Source organism: Mustela putorius, unplaced genomic scaffold (genome assembly GCF_011764305.1).
Source record: "Mustela putorius furo isolate JIRA1106 unplaced genomic scaffold, ASM1176430v1.1 tig00003834_pilon_pilon_pilon, whole genome shotgun sequence".
NCBI lineage: Eukaryota > Metazoa > Chordata > Mammalia > Carnivora > Mustelidae > Mustela > Mustela putorius.
Genome location: NW_025421987.1, coordinates 125800418 through 125822422, shown reverse-complemented (window position 1 = coordinate 125822422; position 22005 = coordinate 125800418). Strand labels below are relative to the sequence as shown.

General features: G+C 43.6%; 1 protein-coding gene across 4 annotated transcripts in view; it reads left to right on the top strand.

The window, feature by feature from the left end:
- OSBPL10 (oxysterol binding protein like 10) overlaps nucleotides 1–22005 on the top strand; it is a 318653-nt gene that overhangs the window by 231186 nt on the left and 65462 nt on the right. For 2 of the 4 annotated variants that reach the window (XM_045089004.1, XM_045089002.1), the window contains 3 exons: nucleotides 3308–3518; nucleotides 6191–6262; nucleotides 14996–15150. In XM_045089004.1, coding sequence (XP_044944939.1) covers nucleotides 3308–3518; nucleotides 6191–6262; nucleotides 14996–15150 — 438 coding nt within the window. The remainder of the gene's footprint in view (nucleotides 1–3307; nucleotides 3519–6190; nucleotides 6263–14995; nucleotides 15151–22005) is intronic. The other 2 variants (XM_045089005.1, XM_045089003.1) reach the window with 1 other exon arrangement.

Genomic DNA, 22005 nt, shown 5'->3' with positions numbered 1-22005 from the left:
ACTGTGCTAGACTCAGTTTACCCAGAAAGATGTTGGAATCCATTGGGTTCTTGGTTATTGATAAAACTCTAGCACAGAGTTTCTCAATGGCTTTTTGAGCAAGGCAGAACATGTTTTAGGAGGACTGTACTCTGGCCTGTAAGGTATTAAGCATCCCCATACCCCCTGCCACTGCTCAGTGTGAAATCATTGTAACTGTCAAGTCTCCCCCATTGCTGGTTCAGATGACCCCCCCCCCACACACACACAAACAAGCAGGCTGTCCTGTCTCGGGCACTAGCAAGAGGCTCTCAATTACATTGAATACTTTCTAGAGAGGAGATATGTGGATTCCATGTCTGGGCATGTGTCTCTGCTGTAATGATGTAGAAAATTCTGTAAGTCAGTTCTTACACATGCAATATGTAATATTTTATGTAATTTTATGCAATTTATATGTAATAATTTATGCTTACAACATGACAAGTATATAACAAGTAATTTATATGTAATATTTTATGCTTGCGAAATAACAAGTATTCTATACTATATCATTGGAATATAGTTCTTTCTATTGATTAAAAAGAAGTGTATCCCATATGCTTAATGGTTTGATTTTACTCATCTTTTAAGCATTGCGTATCATCCGTAATAGTCAAGAACAATGTATTACATGTTTTCTTCATTACGTTTTCTTCTTCCCTTTCAACACCTCATGTTTCTAAGACAAGATTTTATGGTGGGAATTTACAGAAATGTTGACTATGACAAATAGCTCAAAATCCACTTCTCTCTGTTAGTTCTATATATAGAACTGTCAAAGAACACATAAACATTTTGTCTGGTGTCAAGTTAAATTTAACCAGTTGGAGTAATTCTTGGTAAACCTAGACTCATAATGGAGGTATTATCCTTTACTAAATCTTCAGCCCTATTATGTTAATTGAGTATAATGATGTCTGTAGACTTGGTGTCAAAAATCAGTTCCTTTGTACCTCAGAGAAGAGTGAGACGGGGGATTCATTTATTCACGTCACAGATATTTTGGTGTACTTGGGATAGATCAGTGAACAGCACAGATAATGATGACTAGTGCAAATGAACACAGTAAGCAAATGACCAGTTAGGTTGGAAGGTGGTAAGTGCTATGGAGAAAAATTAGTAAGGAGGATGGGGGGGTGCCAAGGGTTGGACTGGAGATACAGTGTTTTTTTTAAGGATTTATTTTTATGTAATCTCTACACCCAAGGTGGGGCTCAAACTCCCCCCTTCCCAACCCGAGATCCAAGGGTCCAACTGAGGTAGCCAGGTGCCCTTGGAAATACATTTCTAAATGATGTGGCTTAGGAAACTTTGCAGAGAAGATGGCTTTTAAGCAAAGATCTGAAGGCAGAAGTGAATACTTAACTTAGCCCCTCTTGTTTCCCCCCCCTTTTTTTAAAAAGATTTATTTATTTATTTGACAGACAGAGATCACAAGTAGGCAGAGAGGCAGTCAGAGAGAGAGAGAGAGGAGGAGGAGGAGGAAACAGGCTTCCTGCTGAGCAGAGAGCCTGATGTGGGGCTTGATCCCAGGACCCTGGGATCATGACCTGGGCCAAAGGCAGAGCCCTTACTTAACCCACTGAGCCACCCAGGCACCCCTATTTTTTTTTTTTAAGAACCAGAGCACCAGGCATAACCTTTGTAATCTGCAAAAAATAATTTGCATGGCCAGAGGATTGGTGTGCACAATGAGGTGACGAGTCCAAGCCAGGTTGGTGCAGTTGGCTTACCTGTGATTCAAAAACTGTTATCTTTTTGAAGTAATGGCACCTATTTCGATATAAAGGATTACAATGGATGAGCTTTTTTTTTTTTTTTTAAATAAAAGCCAATGACACAGAATGATAGGAAACAGCAGGTGTCTGTTTTCAAAGAGGAAATAGAAAAATAAGGCTGAGCATGGAATGAGATTTGTGGTCCAGTTCCAGGGGTTCCTTACGGAATTATTGCTTCTCCCCACCTGGTGACATCATGAGGGGAACCAGGATCTTCTGGGGTAGATGGCAACAAAGGCAGAGTTAGGGGCTCACATTGAAGATGGCTTTTGGGTGGGGAGCTGAAAGAACAGCGGACCAGAGTCTAGAAACCAGATTTTGGCTGCCACCTCTGATGCAGAGCAGCCCTGGGACCTCGGCGAGTCACTTTGCCCCCTTCCCTTTCCTGGAGCGACTGTTTATTTGCTGGGCATGCACTTTATGTGCTTCGTCTTTTTTGGAAAGTTGTGGAACACAAGGGAGATGAAACTCACAAGCTAACCTATCAACTTCTTTTCTAGGTCTTGACTTCCTTTCTGCTTGATTTGTCCATTCAAAGATGCAAGTAGACTGTGGCTTATCTGAGCTTGTGGATTGAGTACAGGCCACAAAATATGGTTCTTTGGGGCCATCAAAGTTTCAGCTGCAGGATAGGGCTGGCAGAAGCCCTAGGGTTTCTGGGTTTTCACTTCCTCCTGGCATCTTACACGGTGTGAAAGTCACATCCGATTTAGCATTTTTGGGGTGGAATGATCTGTGGCTGGCTTCACTGTGATCTCACTCATGCAAATGCCAGCCCAAAATTTCGCTTCTGTTTCTTGAGCTTCAAAAAGACTGCCAAGCAGATAGGCGTTGGGGCTGGAGGAAAAGTAGGGAGTTGGTCTTGCTTTGAGGCCAAGCCACAGTTCATCCACTGTCTCCGATAATCTGTTGGAGTGAAAGAACCTTAATGACGTCCCACAAAGACTTCTACCTTTATTTTTTATTTTTTTAAAGACTTTATATATTTGACAAGAGACAGTGAGAGAGGGAATACAAGCAGGGGGAGTGGGAGAGGGAGAAGCAGTCTTCCTTCCTGCCAAGCAGGGAGCCCGATACGGGGAACTCAATCCCAGGTCCCTGAGGTCATGACCTGAGTCAAAGGCAGACGCTTAGTGATTGAGCCACTCAGGTGCCCCAAGACTTCTACCTTTACCGTATTTATCACTGACTTGCCCTCTGAAGATCAGTAACATACATGAGGATGGCCCTAATGAACTCTTTTAGCTCTAGAGCTCTTGGGATCAGAGCTGCAGCTGTATGCCGTCGAAGAGATTTACTGAGATTTCACCCAGGCCCGTGTGGTCAAAATACTAACGTGTACTGAGCACCCTCTGAGTAGACTGTCACGCCACCCGCAGTCTGGGGGTGATGCTTCATCTCCCCTCTTACCTCTCTCGTCCCGCCCCCTGGGTGTCAAGAGCTGCTCCCCAGCCTCCTGAAAGGAGGACTGTCCTCTCTCACCTCTTTGCCGTCTTCCCATTTTGTAGATGATGAACCAGGTGGAAGGACAGCAAAAGAACCTCGTGCACGCCATCGAGTCTCTGCCAGGCTCTGGCCCCCTCACTGCCTTGGACCAGGATCTGCTGCTCCTGAAAGCTACCTCTGCCGCCACCCTCAGCTGCCTTGGGGAGTGCCTCCACTTGCTCCAGCAGAGTGTGCAGCAGGTGGGCCAGCCCAGCCACAAGCCGGGGGCCTCAGGTAAGACCTCCACGTGGGCGAGTGTGCCGATGATGTGACCTCCGGGCGATGCGTGTCTGTGTGTGTCTCCCCTGTGGCCTTCCTCCTTCAAATCCACTATATCCACCTTCTACCTGTCTGACCATTTATTCCATCTGTTTCTTCATTTGTCCCTCTCTCCTTCTTGACCCAGTTTGGGCTCTCTTTTGCTTTGGCCAATTAGAACTACAACATCCCACGAAAGATTTAACTAATGTGTTTACAGGAATACTTTGGAACTGCTTTCAGGCTGGCTGGCATCCTGTTCTGTATGTCATTCCATTTGTGACTTGGCACTCCGTGCTGTGTTTCTGAGATATGTTGCTATACCATCCATTTTGCTAACTGCACCTCGATGGGTGTCCACCATCATGCACCCCACACGCTGAGGAAGGACAACCATATTGTTTCCTGTGCCTGGCCCTGCCCACAGTTGCTCAGGGAGCAGGCTCCCGTATGCCTCCTCCTGGACCTGTGTGAGCCTTCCTCTCTGATACCTACCAGAAGCATTTCTAGCTCTTTGTCAAGAAGCTAGAGATAATAACACTCTTCCTCAAGAGGCCTAAATCCTTTTGGAGGAAGACTTAATCAATAAGTAGATACAAAGATACTAGGGAAGATTAAATTCAGGGATGAGGATGAATGTCATAGCTCAAGGTTGGTCACGTTGAATGTCATTACAAAGTATTGGAATGAAGAGACCAACAGAAGCCTCTTTGAGCTTTGTTGCCCGGTATACATGTAATCAGGAAATGAGACAACTTAGATGATGAAAGAAAAACTGGCTTATGAGTGACAGTCTGTATTTCATGCTTTTCTCAAGTCCTCTTTGCCCTTTTGTTGTGTTGAGGTTAAGAGAGATGTTGGTTTTCCAGAGAAGTGTCTTCTTGTCCTACTTTCAGGCTACTTTCACCCTCATTTACTGAGCTCCAGTCCTGCCAGAGTATGGCCTTTGCTGCCCCTTTTCTGAAATCTTTACAGACTAGATAATATTATGCCCATCATTTGGATGAGATGCGAGGGGGCTTGATTTCATGACCCCAAGATCATGACCTGAGCCAAAATCAACAGTCAGAAGCTCAACCAACTGAGTCACCTAGATGCCCTTAAGTATATTATGGTATTATTATTATTATTATTTTTAAAGATTTTATTTATTTATCTGACAGAAATCACAAGTAGGCAGAGACAGAGAGAGGAGGAAGCAGGCTCCCTGCCGAGCAGAGAGCCTGATGTGGGGCTTGATCCCATGACCCTGAGATCATGACCTGAGCCGAAGGTAGAGGCTTTAACCCACTGAGCCACCCAGGTGCCCCAAGTGTATCGTGATATTATTAACTGTATTCCCTGTGCTATAATTTTCATCCCTATGATTTATTTATTTTATAACTGAAAATTGATACCTCTTAATCCCCTTCACCTACATCACCCACTCCCCAACCCCATCCCCTACTTTAGCCATTTTTATCAAGGAACTTGACTGAGGGATGGAGGATGGGGGAGCATGAAGCATCATGAAGGTTCTTCTGTTTTGTCTTCTTTTAACTTTTAACCCTCTTAAAAATTACATATAATAGCCCCTTAAGTTTTAAAACATTGTGCTGGTTCTTTTCAATCTATGGCACACATTGGGGGAAGCATTCAATTACTTCCTGCATCCAAAACATCATACTTGGCTGCCATTAAAATGAAATTCCAGAATCTCCAGCTAGTGGAAGAGGAAAATGTGGCAACCGGGGAGTGTCACCACAAGATACCTTTCCTTAGAATCTCGGGGTTCTTGAACTCAGTAATAGTTACAATAACCTGACTCCCATGGATAAAAATCTAATGTTTATATCTAAGGAGTGCCAGCCTGGGTTGATGGGAATCAAAATCTCATTAAAGTGCCACTGTATCAGGTTTTCCTTTAAATGTTCGATGGGCAGGAAGACACAAGATTGCCCGCAGCGCACCAAATATCCACATGCACTGTTTTTGATTCTGTCCTCTTTGCTTTCTGACCCTCACACTCTTGTATTTCTTCTGCCCCTTTTCTGAATCAAAAATTAATTTGTGGGCTTGTAGCATTTCATCTTCTGTAGCATTTCACCGTATCTTGCAGGGAACGTGTTGGCTTTGGAGCCTTTATCTGTAAACGTTGCTCCTTAACGCTCATTTCATCTCAAGCTCTCGAGCGACTGAACTGAAATTCAAAAATGCTACAGTATTCCTCTGCCTACTATTTATGCATTTGGGGCTCCTAGGCCCGTCTCTGATCTTATCTCTAAGATATAGTGGCCTTAAATGTTTCCTTTAATTTCTGTTTATGGAGACATTTGTATTTTAGATTAATCAAATAACTTGCCCTCTTGGCCGGGGCTCCTCTAGTTCTGGTCTTGGAGACTAGTAAATCTACTTGAATAGCTTGGTGGAGGCAAATGATTGATGGGGATGGGTAGGTTGGCATCCGTTCTCCCTAGTCTAGAGGTGTGTCCCTCTGACTCTACTTGGAAAGGTGGGCAGGACTTCACTCACATTTGGAAAAAGCCGAGCTGCTTGGGGGTATGGGCTTTGGATGGGTTGCCAGTGTGGGCGAGAAGCTGGACCTTTGGACTGGTTTGGGATGTAGAGTCCCCTGTTGGCATTGCTTCTGGTTAATTCCTTGCTTGCAGGTCTTGATCAAGGGAGCGTGGTTCAGGAGTCAGAGCAGACACCTGTAACCAGACAATACATTCTAGAGCCAGGTAAGAGCTGGATGCTGACAGCATGGTCGGTGCAAGGCATGCTGGGAAAAACATGCTGGAGTCAGAGCTGCCAGAGCAAGTGACAGCAGAGCCTTGGGAAATTGCAGCAGGTGACCCACGTGCCCTTGGACATAAATCAGGACAAGTGATCAAGAGAGGTGTCACTGAGGAGAGGAGAACCAGAGCAGAGTTCAACATCCTTTTCTTAACTTGTCCTTCCAATAACTTTTTCATTCTCTTAAAAGTTTTGTGGGGCTTGTCAGTTAGAAGCCAGTTGCTTTGACCTTTCCATTTGGCAGTTTGGCAAAAAAGGGTAAATAGGTGAGCCTCTCATAAGGCCTTTGTGGCCTCTCTGGCTGGGGGGCCTTCTTCCTTCTGCTATTCTTCTCTTTTTTCCAGAGACGTCTTCAGACTGCCGGTGTTCCTCTCTTTCCACTTTGTTATCTCCGTCTTTTACACCTTCTTTCCAGACACCTTCTGCTTCTGGTGAGAATGTACCCCACAGAAGTCTCCTTCCCTCATTTTGTGGTTAAAAGCCAAGATGGAAACATGATGATTCTGCCAGTAAATAACCTATTGGGGAAAAAAGAAAAACTAGCGTTGTAGACGGTTCCAGATGGGTGGATTTTGTCATTGTTGTTGTTAGAACTATCCAGACGGAGATTTTGAGTGGCACATTCTCCCTGAAGAAAGCGGTTAGATATTAATATCATAGCTTTCTATTGTCAATGTGTCCTCTGCTGTCTTCAGGTTTGTAAATATCCATTTTACTCTGTTTTGGAAAATGTAGGTTTACTGAGCATAGGAAGCATGAAGTCACTGTGTCGTAGGATGAGGGACAGGTGCTGTCACCTGTCACTGGCCTCTGGGCAGAGGCATCTTAGCCCCAACCTGGGGACTGCAGCTCTCAACACTCCAAGCAAGGCTCATGGCCAAGGACATATGAAAATAGCTCCACAGTCCAGCCTTAATGCCCACAGTTAAGTCTCCTGTTGCTTTCTTTCTGCTTCTAGTTGGTTCGGGGGAACTAAATCACTTGTAGTTGCTTTCCTTCCTCCCTGTGTTGTCCTGTGGACGCCGGTGTGTCATGTGAGGACTTACAGGTGTGTGTAAAATGCCTCTCGTAAGGACTGGATTTGCAGTTTGGGGGACCAGCCTCTGCCTTCCTGTTCTCTTCTGTTCTGTCATCTTCCATAGTCTCCCTGCTCATGAGCGTTAGAGTGTTTCTAGAGGGAAAGACAGAGGGTGGATCTCTGGCTACTTGAGTTGACAGTTCATAGCTGTTCCCAGTTGTCCTTGCCTTTGGACGTCCCGGTCTGTCTTTGACCATCTTCCTACTGGAGTCACTTTCTGTAGGTGGAGCACGTTTCCTTAACTGTCAGACGCCACCAGCAATAAAACACACCATCGTCCTCTGTGCCGATGAGAAAGGACAGCTGCCACTGAAATCGGACTGTAGGATAAACTTATTTAGGAGTGTTTGTGAAATGGGTGTGTCTTAGAATTAGGGATGTATGGTCTAGACTTGGCGTTCGTTTTAGGACGCCATCTTGAGCGCCTGCCTTTCAATGGGGTAATGCAGTCCATTTCTTTATTTCTTTAAACTGCGATTTGTTTCCTTGGCAGGGTCCTTGATGCCTTTTGTTTTTCTGCTTCCATGTGGCATTTCTTGTTTTCTCTTTATTTTGCTGCATAGGTTGTACTTCCTTGGCTCATCATCTTTAGTGTTTTGGGAACAATAGGCATATAAATTCTAGTAGCAGTTGTGGTTTTGAAAAAAATTTTTTTTTAAGTTTCAGTTTTAATTAATTAATTTATTTGGGAGCGAGAGACAGACACACAGATAGCAACAGAGATAGTGAGAGAGAGCACAAGTGGGGGAGGAAAGAAAGATCAGGCTCCCCAGTGAGCAGGGAGCCTGATGTGGGACTCCATCCCAGGACCCTGAGATCATGACCTGAGCTGAAGGCAGAGGCTTAGCCAATGGAGCCACCCAGCTGACCCTGGTTTTTTGGGGTTTTTTGTTTTGTTTTGTTTTCTTTTAGGCTCTTATTTATTTATTTATTTTGGAGAGAAAGTGCATGCGAGCTGGAGAAGGAGAGGGAGAGAGACAGGTAGACTCAGCACAGGGCTCAGCACAGAGCCCAACTTGGGGCTTGATCCCATGACCCTAATGTCATGACCCAAGACAAAACCAAAAGTCAAATGCAGGGGCACCTGGGTGGCTCAGTGGGTTAAGGCCTCTGCTTTCGGCTCAGGTCGTGATCCCAGGTTCCTGGGATCGAGCCCCGCATCGGGCTCTCTGCTGGGCAGGGAGCCTGCTTCCTCCTCTCTCTCTGCCTGCCTCTCTGCATACTTGTGATCTCTGTCTGTCAAATGAATAGATGAAATCTTTAAAAAAAAAAAATGTCAAATGCATAACTGACTGACCCACCTGGACACCCCAACATTGTTTTTCATAAGCATTCTTTAACCTGTATTTTCTTTTATTTCTTTGCTTGTTTTCTTAAATTGTTTCTTAAATTCTACATGTGAATGAAATCATATGTATTTGTCTTTCTCTGACTGACTTATTTTGCTTAGCATAATACTGTCTAGCTCCATCCATGTTGTTGCAAATGTTAAGATTTCGTTCTTTCATGACTAATATTTGTGTGTGTGTGTGTATGTGTATTATCTTTATCCATTCATCTATAGATGGGCACTTGGGCTACTTCCATAATTTGGCTATTGTAAATAATGCTACAGTAAACATAGGCCTAACCTATATTTTTCTAATCATTAAACTCAAGAATGACCCTTCCTCTTCTTCTTCTTTTTTAAAGATTTTATTTATTTGACACAGAGAGAGAGGGATCAGAAGTAGGCAGAGAAGCAGAAAGAGAGAGAAGGGAAGCAGGCTCCCTGCCAAGCAGAGAGCCTGATGCGGGGCTCAATCCCAGGACCCTGAGACCATGACCTGAGCCGAAGGCAGAGGCTTAACCCACTGAGCTACCCAGGCACCCCTGGGTAGATGACCCTTTTTTTTGACTCTCTCCTTTAGTGATGAAAACTTAATTTCCTGTTTCTCTGATAAGCTTCCCAATATTTGGTAATGTAATACGGGGGCTGTTGTTAATATTTAACACTAATTTAATACTTAATTTGATAATGATTGAATCTCTTTAAAATAATATTAATATTCAGTCATGTAACTATGTTTATTTTTATTTTATTTTTATATTTTCTTAAGATTTTTATTTATTTACTTGACAGAGATCACAAGTAGGCAGAAAGGCAGGCAGAGGGAGAGGAGGAAGCAGGCTCCCTGCTCAACAGAGAACCCGATGTGGGGCTCAATCCCAGGACCCTGAGATCATGACCTGAGCTGAAGGCGGAGGCTTTAACCCACTGAACCACCCAGGTTGCCCATGTAACTATGTTCAGAAAAATTATTTCAGTTCACTCCAGGCCTGGGATTGGGGTGAGGTCTATGAAACACTCACCTTGAGCATAAATTTAAGGAGTGCCAAATAATTAAGATGAATGATGCTTTAATGACATGTCTTTAAACCAAAATTAATGCAGAAATAATCCAGGATGAACAAAATATAAAATTTTAAATTAAGACAGGATTCAACACAGCGAGTCAAGGAAGACTAAGTCTTGTAAAACTTTTTCCATTAATTCTGGTTTTAAAAATATTGTGTGAAAATGTAATTTATCTTGATTACTGAGTGTCTTGTTGGTGCCACTTTAAAATTATACCCAAGGGGAATGTCCTTCTTACTTCCCCTGATCCCAGCTCGACTCAGTTCTGTGTTTAATGGTGTTCAGTGCTTTTAATACACAACTTTTCCAGGCTTGAGTTCCTGATTCTGCTTCTCTTTTTCATAGGTCAGTACATGTCTTCAAGTAGTTTTTTCTCCCCAGAAGGCAGAAACTTTTCTGAGTTTCTTTGGTGCTCTGGGAAAACATACAGTGTGTAGAGTTTAAAAATCTGGGCTCAAGAACCAGGCTATTTTGGTTTTAATCTTGATTCTTCCACCTATTGGCTATTTGTGCCTCTCTTTCTTTCTTTTTTTTATTTTTTAAGATTTTATTTATTTATTTGACAGAGATCACAAGTAGGCAGAGAGGCAGGCAGAGAGAGAGAGAGAGAGAGAGAGAAGCAGGCTCCCCGCCGAGCAGAGAGCCCGATACAGGGCTTGATCCCAGGACCCTGAGATCATGACCTGAGCCGAAGGCAGAGGCTTTAACCCACTGAGCCACCCAGGCACCCCTGTGCCTCTCTTTCTTTATCTGACAAATGGGAACAATAGTAAGACCTACCTCATGGGTCATTTTTCAGTTTAGATGAGTTACTGTATGTTAGTTGCATACGTTAGTCCTTGCTATCTGGCAAGGGCTTCTTCGCAGAGGAAAGATCATTTGGCTACAGACAACATTATCTCTTGGCCCCTCACCCCACCCCAAATCTGTAGACTTTTATTTGCATTCCTCTCTTCACCTATTCACCTTTTGACATCTAGTGTTGTAGCAAAAATTCAAAACTAGTTTGTTTTCCTCTAAAGCAAGTCTAATTTTCTGCCTTAAATGATTGGAAAAATATCCTCTTGATTTTTGTTACTTAAAAACATTGCCAAACTTCATGAGCTAGGCGTTCATTATACTCTACTTTCATATGAGTTTGAAATTTCAGCAATGAAAAGCCAAGAAAAAAAAAAATTGCCAAGCCGTGTCTACATGTGTCTTTCTCTGTTGTCTTTTCTGAAAAGTGGTAGACTGTACCAGCGGCATCCAAGCTCTCTTTTGTGGTCAGGCTGTTTCTTTTGTCATTGTTTCTGATTTATTGACCTGATCTCTGTCCATCAGGGTCTCTTGGATCTCTGTTGTACATTCTGCTTAAGATTCTCTCTCTACCTCTCACTCTGCCCCTCCTTGGCTCAGAGCTGGGAAGGGGCAAAGGAAGAGGGAGAAGAAATCTTAAGCAGGCTCCACATGGTGGCCAACAAGGGACTCAACTTCATGGCCCTGAGATCATGACCTGAGCCGAAGGCCTTACATTAGAAGTTTCAGAGATGGATTCCTCCTCTAAGCTTCTGAGCATTCCATTTCTTTTCTCAGACTCTATACAATCTATCCCATTTACTCTGTTTTAAAATTTCATTTCATTTTCCTTATTTATTTGAGAGAGAGATAGCAAGAGAGAGCACAAAAGCAGGGGGACAGGGAAAAGCAGACTCCCCACTGAGCAGGGAGCCCCACATGGGGCTCTATCATAGGACCCAGGAATCATGCCCTGAGCCAAAGGGAGACGCTTAACCAACTGAGCCACCCAGGCACCTCTATTTCATTTACTCTGTTAGAATTTTCCTCCTTCATCCTCAAATGAAGCAGGCCTATCCTAAAGGACCATTTATTTGGTAGAGCACCTGGGTTGGTCTAGGATGGGCTTCTCTCTGGTTCTCACTCACTGGTTCTTTGATACGCAGAATCCATAGAGTATATAGAAAACTACATTCCCCAGCATGCATTGGTACCTTCTCTCTTCGTGTCCTGGTTTGTGTCTATTCCTGAATGCAGTGTGGTTCTGGCTGCAGGACTCTCCTTCCTACCCCATTATCTCCTGGATTATCATCTCTGAATGATGATGGTATGGAGGGTGGGAGAGACAGAGTTGAGGTGTGGAAGTAATGGAGGGAATATTGTCCCCATCACTTAGGCAAGCAGATCTTTTCCTTAGTGCTATTTTAAGCTTTCCTAATTACTCTAGAAGAAATTTACTACTTGCATGCATATATATATATATATATATATATATATATATATATATATATTCTCCCCCCCCACCGAAAAAGTAATCCTCCTGTATTGGTGAGACAGATGTTCAGTATTTAAGATCTGAATCCAACTTGCAGTTGGTGAGGAGTTGGGTCAGCAGGACAGGTGTACCTTTCTCATGGCAGATTCTGGTGTCTTGAACCTTGGGTTGGTTTTCTTAGTCTAGCCCCATCTGCCTTATTATTTATGAGGATTCTTCCCATTTTAGTATTTGATTTTAGTATTGTGAGTTTTCACCTTTTTAAAAATGACATCAAGAACCGATTTTAGTCTTATGGATTTTAGTCTTGTGTGTTTTCACCTTGTTTAAAATTTGGATTTTAGTATTGTGAGTTTTCACCTTTTTTAAAGTGACATCAAGAACTGATAATATAGATTCCATTTAAAAATGTGATAAAATATACACATTCAAAAATGTACCACTTTAACCATTTATAAGTATATAGTTCAGTAGAATGTTGAGTACATTCACATTGTTGTGTACCCAACCTCTAGAACACTATCTTGTGAAACACATTCCATACCTCTTAAACACTAAGTCCCCATCTCGCCACCTGCAAACAGCATTCATTCTACTTTCTCCCTTTTTTTTTTAATATTTTATTTACTTATCTGACAGACAGAGATCACAAGTCGGCAGAGAGGCAGGCAGAGAGAGAGGAGGAAGCAGGCTCCCTGCTGAGCAGAGAGTCCGATGCGGGGCTGGATCCCAGGACCCTGGGATCATGACCTGAGCTGAAAGCAGAGGGTTTAACCCACTGAGCCACCCAGGTGCCCCTACTTTCTCCCTTTTTGCCATCTCTCATTTCTTAATTTTTAAGAAGTCATGAAATACACATTCCTTTTGAAATCTTTTTTTTTTTTTTTTTTTTTTTTTTGGTCAGAGAGAAAGCACAAACACAGGGCGCAGCAGGCAGAGGGAGAAACAGGCTCTCTACTGAGCAGGGAGCCTAATACGGGGCTGAAGGCAGATGCTTAACTATTGAGCCACTCAGGAGTCCCTGTCTATAAAAATCTTAATAGTCGGGGCACCTGAGTGGCTCATTTGTTAAGTGACTGCCTTCAGCTGGGGTCAAGATCACAGGGTCCTGAGATCGAGCCCCGTATTAGGCTCCCTGCTCAGCGGGGAGCCTGCTTCTCTCTCTCCCACTCCCCCTGCTTGTGTTCTTGCTCTCACTGTGTCTCTATCAAAGAAATAAAATCTTTAGAAAAAAAAATCTTAATAGTCATTCATTCATTTTGGCACATAATTATTGAGTGCATTCTCTTTGCCAGACCGTATTCTAGGTTCTGGAGACCCAGACATGAGCAAGGGCAATACTGTCTCTGCTTATGGGAGCTGACGTTTTAGGGAGAAGAGAAACACAGTAGACCAACTAATGAGCAGGGTGAGTTCAGATCGCACTGAGTGCTGTGAAGACAGAAAACTGACTAATGGGACGGGGCGTGCCTTTGGAGCAGTGCTTTGGCTGGGTAGCTCCCCGGGAGCTTCTCTGATCAAGTGATATTTGAGTGAACTGGGTTTATGGAGGAGGCCTTTCCCCCATGTAGAAGAACGGCAGGGTGGGGGGTGGGGGCAGGGGGAGGTGGTGGCATTCAGAGCAGATGGAAGGGTGTGGCCCAAAGGCTCTTGACCTGAGTGAACTTGGCTCACTGGGAGAATGGAAAAACTACCAGCATGACTTGAGCGCAGTGAGCAATGAGGAGAAAATGAAATGAGACTGGACGGTCTTACTAGCCAGGCAGCTGGACAGCGTTCCAGTTGCCATGAGAAGCCACTTGAGGCTTTTAAGCCACAGCTGTGTGATCTAACACTTGATGTTTCTTAAAAAAAAATTTCTGCCTAAAAATATGCTTGTGTTGGAGAGGAACACACACTCTCAGAACCCATGCAGCCATCTCAGCTGGCTCTGTTACTTTGTTTCCACCAACTAGAGTCTCCCAAGGTATTAAATGTCTGGGATACTTGTAGATTTTTCTTGGAGTAACTCTAAGGAAAAGGCTAATGGATAGGATTACTTTCCTGATAGAACATCAGAGACCCTGCTGGTCAAGTTCTAGTTCATGTAAAGCAGCATCCACTTTCAGTCTACCTTTTCTTCATCCCTTATCTTTGCTCTGAGACAGAGAACACAGTCTTCAGGGGGAGAGTCAGCTGAGATTGAGACCTATTCTTACTCCAGTGGTGGAATTGGGAAAGGAATCCCCTGTGTTTACTCCTGTCCCCACTAATAAGCATAACATCTGACTCCAAAATAAATAAACAGGATTACAGTTAAGGAAGTCTTTGTCTCCTCCGCCCCCCACCCCAGGGTTGAGGGAGAATCAGAAAAATGCTTTTGGTTTATCCGACTGGTGTTTATAAATGTGTTTCTTGCTAGAATGGAATGAACACATGTCCTTTGTTATGGGACTTCCTGACTTCTGCCCCAGCAGTCACGGAGGGGGGCCACATGATGCCGGCCACTTTTCAGAGCTATGGTCATGCGATTGGCAATTAAACCACAATCTGAGCAACCCCTTCCTGATAAAGTTTGATTTGTTGTTTATTCTAATGTTTTAATGATAAATATCTTTAGGTAAATATTTTTTTCTTAGAAATTAAGAAAAACACTTAAAATCTGGCTTTGGTGAATATGACACGCCTCCCCCCTCCCAACCCCACGGATGGGGAAAGAAACAGCCTATGGTGATTCTGGTCACTGGCATCATATAGGGACTAATTTATAAACAGATCTGTATCCACACTTGGTACCTCGTTCAGAACAAGCCCACTTAAATTTACCACAGTCCACTCCAAACTGGGCCCATTTCAAGTCTGTCTCCTTATACAGTGGGTTACAGATATTTTTTGAGCTGTAAATGTTTAAATTGGAAAATACTTGGCATCATTCTAGGTCTTTATTGCAGAAAACATCCTGGGATGGCACGGGCCCAAGTCACATTCCACAGAGCAGCTGAAAAATGGGACACTTGGCTCTTTACCATCAGCCAGTGCCAACATAACCTGGGCGATTTTACCAAACTCCGCTGAAGATGAGCAAAGCTTGCCGCCGGAGCCCGAGGTAAGCGAGCCGTTAGTTCTCTCTTAGCACTCCTGTGGCTTGTGTTCTCGCTTGTTCAGAAACGTAATAATTATATTTGTAACTTGCTCCTCTCTTTGTTTGAAGAGGAGACAAATTATAAAATGGGAGCCTTGCCTGGAGAGACAAAATCGGCTCTGGGCATGCCTGGCACTTCTGTTCTTGTGTCTGGCAGCTGCCACGGCTGAAATGTGATCTTTCCAATGAGGAAATCTCCTATTTTCATCGAAATGGGAGTCGTTTTAACTTCATGTGGGAGAAATTCAAATGCGCCCATTAAAATGATGCCTGTTGACATGCCGGGAGCAGTTACAATATATTGTCGCTCCCCTGAATAATGGCTTCTTGGTGTGGTTCGTGCTAACATGAGCTCCCGCCTCACATGCTCGACCTCTGCATGTTCCAGAGCCAGACCAGTGTCCCTGCTCCCACCTGCCCCGGGGCCATGGCTGAGACTCCTGGGCCTCCCCTCCAGCTGCAGGGGACCCGTGCCCTGCCAGGTTGGGGTGGGGACAGCCCCTGCAGAGCTTCCTGACTGGCCTGGCTTCCGCAGGCTCCCTGGACTGCCCTCTGCCCACACGCCTCTCCCCACTAACCGTGCCTCCCAAGTGGCTGCTGGAAGGAAGCCAGATGCAGCGTGTTCCTTTGTGTCTCGAGGGAACTTCTGTATTTTCTTTTTATTTTGATGCGCACGTTCTGTCTACGTGACCTTGTGAACTAGGCGGAGCTGTACCAGATCCACGTGTTAGAGGTTGTTCTTAATTCTAGCTGAACGCCCTTAGCCTGAAACATGTAGGGTGCTCATAAAATCTCCTGGGGAAGGTCGAGAGCCCCAAGGCAGCTGCCTGGGTCCAACAGTTATCTTGGTTATCAACTGAAAATTTTTTCCAGGCTTCCCATAATTACATTCTGGGACAGGGACTTTGGTAGCTTGGCTCTTACGGAGGTAGGATCAGCCTGACTACAGGCATTCCATTCGCATCTCTAAGGTACCTTCGCAGGGTATGAAATGAGTAGGGGACGTGAGATTCTCCGAGGCACTTCCCTTTACCTGTACCAGGAATTTCAGGTTGAAAACACTTGAAGCTGATGTGTAGATGAACTGGCAGGTGAGTTGGTGATGGAGTAAATGGTAGGAGCCCTGTCGCCCTGTTGTTCTTCAGAGAGTCTTGGGTGGGGTGACATTTGACAGTGGGTGCTTAGCCGCTCAAGAGTTGAAACCTACAATAATATCCTCCATTCCCTTGGCAGAGAACCTTTGGAAGTTCACATCATAATAAATACATTTAAAGTCTAGCTCTAGGGAAAAATTAAGAGTAAGGAAATATGTCATTAGATCTTTAGTAACAACTTTGTAGGATCTCATTCCTGGCAGCATTCTTGGGCAAAACCCAACAGAAGCCGTAACCTAAGAAGCTTACTTATTAGGGCTGGTGCCGTTCCCATCTGTGAATCCTTCTTCAAGTTTCTTCTGCTTTTCCCTGAGAGCACCTCCTGTTACGCTAAAGCTCGAGAGGCCAGGGCTGTCCTTTTAACTTAAAATTGTTGCCCCCTTTGCTTTAGTGGTCACTGGCCTTGGCAGAAGAGTGTATGATTGTCCACAAGAAATAACTAGCTCCCAAGTTCAACTTTTTAATAGTACTTCGAAGGAGAAGAACTAGGAAGAACTTACCCTGGAGTTAGGAACAGCATTAGTTAGCAGCATAGGTTGTCGTATTACCTTTACCCCAGTGAGAATGGTGTAAGACGTTTATGGGGGAGTCTTCATAGCAGTGAGGACTTAATGAGGACATGGTGGTGTTTTGATGGTTTTGGAGAAGGCAAAGTACGAGACTCCTTTTCATTTTCTTTCTAGCGACGGCTCTGGTAGCTGCTTCTCACAACCCCAATAGCGCTTGTTAGTTAGATACTATTTTTACTTCAGGTCATTATGCTTTGTCACTTTTTGTTTTTGTTTTAAGAACTGAAGAAGCTAGCAATATTGACCCTGTCCTTTTCCTGTCAGAAAAAAGGAAAATGTTGCCATTACCTCCTTTTTGTAGAATTTGGAGAAATAACCCAAGGAGGAAGTGAAATTCCTAGAGGCTAAAAATTCCTTATGAGTATGTTCCTTAACCCTTCGATATAGAGAATAGAGTTACTATGTGAGTGATCGCTGGTGAAACTCAGGATCATAGTTACTGTGGCACTTTCGCTGAGCACACTATTTTCTTCTGGTTTGTTGCTCGTGTTAAATCTTTAGAAACAATAATTAGGATATAAATCATATACCTCCCTCTGACAGGTGTGTGCTTTTTTAATACCATCAAGCAATTTGACTCACTCCAGTTCTCACTGGACACAGACTGGGCATCCTACTGTTCCGTTCAGCTCTGACATGGTCTACCTGGGGAGTTTCAGATCCCAGAGGCTGAGGGCTCAGCCTCACAAGACTCTTCTGCCCCCCCCCTCCTGCCCCCCACACTTTCAGCCAATCACAAGTTCAGGTCATGTGTACTTCTGACCAACGGGCTGTAGATCAGTGGTTCTCATGGCCCCCATCTTGGGTTTGAATAATTGCTCTAGTGGCTCGCAGAACTCAGAGAAACACTTCCCAGTTTATTATAAGAGGTTATAATTCAGGAACAAAGGGAAGAGATGCTTGGGGAAGGCGCATGAGCTGCCATGCCCTCCCCAGCACCTCTCTTGCAACACCTCTCCATGTTCACCAAGCTGGAAGCTCTCTGAACCCGATTGTTTTGGAGTTTTCTGGAAGCTTCATTCCAGAGGCAAGATTGATTAAATCTTTGGTGACTGAACTCTGTCTCCAGCCCCACCCCTGCCTCCTGGAAGTTGGGGTGGGACTGAAAGTTGTACCCCTCTCTAGTCACAGTGTTAGTTCCACTGGAAACGGTCCCCATACTTAGGTTACCTAGGGGCTTCTAAAGGTCACTCATTAATATAACAAAAGACACCTTCATCCTCTCTCATCCTTTCAGGAATCCTAGAGTTTCAGGAGCACTGTGCCAGGAATGGGGACAAAACCAAATACATATTTCTTGTTATAAATCACAGTGTCAGACTCCCTACCCTAGTGCTGGCTTTACTGTAAAACAACTTACAGATACCTGGAAAATTAATGCATTTTCAAGCTTCATCTGTTTAATTCCCAGCAGAAAAAAACTCAAAGACCAATGTGTATTTAATACATGAGTTAGAGCAGAACTGTGGTTGGCTCTGTTATCAAATGCAGTGATCTTAAAATTTTTATTCTGCTGGGTCTAGAACTAACTATATGTGAAAATGAAATATTCTTCCATAATGAAATGAGTTAGGATCTTGGTTTTAACCATTAGCAGAACAATTTTTCAAGTCTCTTAGCACCGTTTGAAATTTAAATTTAGACAGAAAAAGGTTTGTGTTATGCTATCTTCCAGGAAGATGCCTTGTGCCACGACAGGGAGAACCATGATGGGGAGATACTGGGATTTGCTCTCTTGACCTTCATTTCCACTCTCCCAATGGGAAACCCAACAACATGTCCCCGAATTTCTTACAGCTGTGTTTCTGAATTCATGATAGGTTCCATAAATGCATCTGTGTGAGATTTGGAAGGCTGAGATGGAGACGGGGTTTCCTCTGCTGGTGCTACTAGTAGGCAAGGTCAGGGGGATGTGGGTGTTTGAGGCACTTGCGGGGGCCGCATGCATTGTCCTGGGGCCTTAGGCTCACCTGCACGGACATGACATGCTGTTGGGCAGGGAGCAGCGGCCAGTTCCTGACACTGGGACCATGACTTCCTACCATGCTGTGTCCTTGAAATGAAAAGTTGAAGGGGGACTTTGCTCCTACATACCTTTCAGAGATTCTGTAAGCACCTAATTCCCATACCCAGTCCCTTTCTCATTGAAATACCTGGTGTGGTTTCTATTTCCTGCTGTGGATCAAGAGTGAGTGAACGATTGGAATCAGAAGGTAGAGGGCAGCATGGAGACGATTGGGAACGTGACCATGTATACCTACCATTCTAGAGGGACGGAACCTTAATATTTCTAAAAGTAAGTTTTATTGAGGATAATTCAAAAATAATAAAAGTCACCCCTTTAAAATGCAATTTTATCACTTTTAAGTACATTAAAATATGGAATAATTCTGTCACTTTCCAAAATTCCCTTGTGTTCCTTTATAGTTAAGCCCTCGGCCGTCCTCCTCTGTTTTCTGTCCATACAGCTTTGCCTTTTCTGGAGTGCTGTGTAAATGAAATCATACAGTATGTAGCCTTTTTAGTAGGGCTTCTTTTTGTTCTGTGGAATGCTTTTGCCATTCATCCATGTTGTTATGTTGGTCAGTGGTCCATGTCTTCTTCTTGCTGAATAGTAGCCACTGGATTCAGAGTTTTTTATCCATTCACCAGTTGAAGAGCATTTGGTAAACTTAACTTATTCAAAACCCACCCTGTGGGTAAGGTAGAAAAAGGGAAGCATTTAAAATAATGTTGTATTAATCATATATGGCAAATATTTGGTGCTCAGATACCTACCCCTGTCCTGGAGGGAGAAGATGGAGGGTCAGTTCTATTTATCTCTCTATTGGAAACCCTGAACTAGAGGGTTTTAAAGCTTGTGCCTCAAGAGCATGCTGTCAGTGGGACCCCGAGGGGACCTCAGTCAGTTAAACATTTGACTCTTGGTTTCCGCTCAGGTCATGATCTTATGGGTTGTGATAGCTCAGCCCAGCCTCTGGCTCCATGCTCAGTGGGGAGTCTGCTTGAAGATTCTCTCCCTCTGCTCCCCACCTCTCCCCCAGTCTAAAAGAAATAAATCTTAACAACACCAACAACAACACACTGTCAGTTCCTGGCTTGATTGTTCCTTTATAAACATTGCCTGGTTAATTGTCTGAACTACAGTGGCAACTATTTGCTATCAAGAGACCCCATACCCTATACACCGCGCCCACCCCCAATCTAGCAAGATCAAAGAGTCTTCTCATAATGCCCCTAAGTACTGACCACTAGCATTTAGCCAAATGAGCTTCAGTTAGAAAATTGCAAAATTGGATTTTTAAGTAAGCATGTCAGTCTCTCCTTCTCTCCCCCAAAGGAGGAGGTTATTTTGCAGGATAAAGAAGGGAGGCACATATAAAAGATTCAGCTGAGTTTTGCCTTGAGAAGAATTTCTATGCCCTTGGTGGATTCGTCATTTTAGCACTGAACTTTTGAACCACTTAATGACATAGGATGCTGGCAGATTGACATCCTCTGACATTCAAGTTGAAGCCTGGCCAGTATAATCCCCTCAGCCCATTTTTATCATTTCTTCATCTCTGTAATACATAAATGTGTGAGTAGATGTGACTGAGAGTATTTATCAGGCATGGGATGGTGATAAATTTTGGAAGATCAAGTAATATGTTGTTTTGAACCTTTGAATAATTAACACAAATGTTTGGCCTTATGCATTTGTTCAAATACGTGACACATGTTTATTTGATTCCAACCATTTAATGAAGGAGTGAGACAGCTATCACTGACTTACAGCAGTTGAAAATCACCTTATAGAATTCTGTGATAATGCTGCAAAATTGAATTTCAAACGGTCATTACACAGGGAATGTTGATCACATTTGTTAGAATTTGTAACAAGGAAGTTTGTGGGTGATAAGATTCCCCCTCCCTACCCCACTCCCCATCCTGTCACAAGTTTGATTGTATCTCCTTCCCCAGTCCTATAGAACAGACTTTTTCCCTCTTTGAATCATGGCCTCTGAAGCACTTAATCTTAGAAGCATTGTTAGGGGTCCAATGGCTACTCTCCATTGGTTGCCATCCAATGGATGGCACTCCAAATAGAGTGGCTGACTCTTGCCGAAAGTCCACACAACTGGCCTGTGGGAGACAAGATGGGTATCTGGACTTCCTCTTTCCCAAGCCAGTGCCTTTCCTGTACACCAGACCATCTCCTGTATTTAGTAGGGTTCTTTTCAGTTACAAAAACTGAGAATCCAACAATTAGTGGCTCAAGCTATAAATAAAGTCTTCTCACATAGTGAGAATTCTGCCAATAAGTACTAACATGTTTGGTATAGCAACTCATGAGGGCCTCAAAGGTACAGGCTTCTGGAAACCGTCTGGAAGTTCCTCAAAAAATTAAAAATAGAACTATTGTATGACCCAGATATATCACTTTTGTGTGTGTAGCCAAAAGACTTGAAACCAGGATCTCAGATAGTGATGATTATTCAGAATAATCAAGAGATTAAATGGCCATTAGTGAAGGAATGGATAAAGAAAATGTGGCATATACATCTGATGCACTGGTATTCAGCCTTTAGAAAGAATAAAATCCTGTCACTTGCTGCAACATGGATGAGCCTTGAGACCATGATGCTGAGTGAAGTCAGCTGGTCACAGGACGAATACTGCATGATTCCGTTGATATGAGGTGTCTGAGGAGTCAGTCTCAAACAGGAAGCAGACTGTTTGTTGCTGGGGGCAGAGGGGTGGTGGGGAGGGAGAACTCAAGAGATGCTAGTCAAAGAGTTTAGAAACCCAGTCATGCAAAAGGGAAAGTTCTAGAAATCTGTGCAACAACACGTGTGTAGTTAATAGTACTGTACACCTAAAACTTTGCTAACAGGGTACATTTCATGTGTTTTTAATCATGTAAAAGTTGATTACTTCTTAAATATGGATGTGTATGTGTGGGTTTCTTCTATTCTTCTTGCTATTGGCTTTTTATCCTTATATGTGTCACTTCATGATTGCAGTGTGACAGCTACAGTGCCAAGCATTACATCCCCACACTGGTATCCTTCAGAATGTAGGAAGAGATGGAGGCTCTTCTAAAGACTTATTGT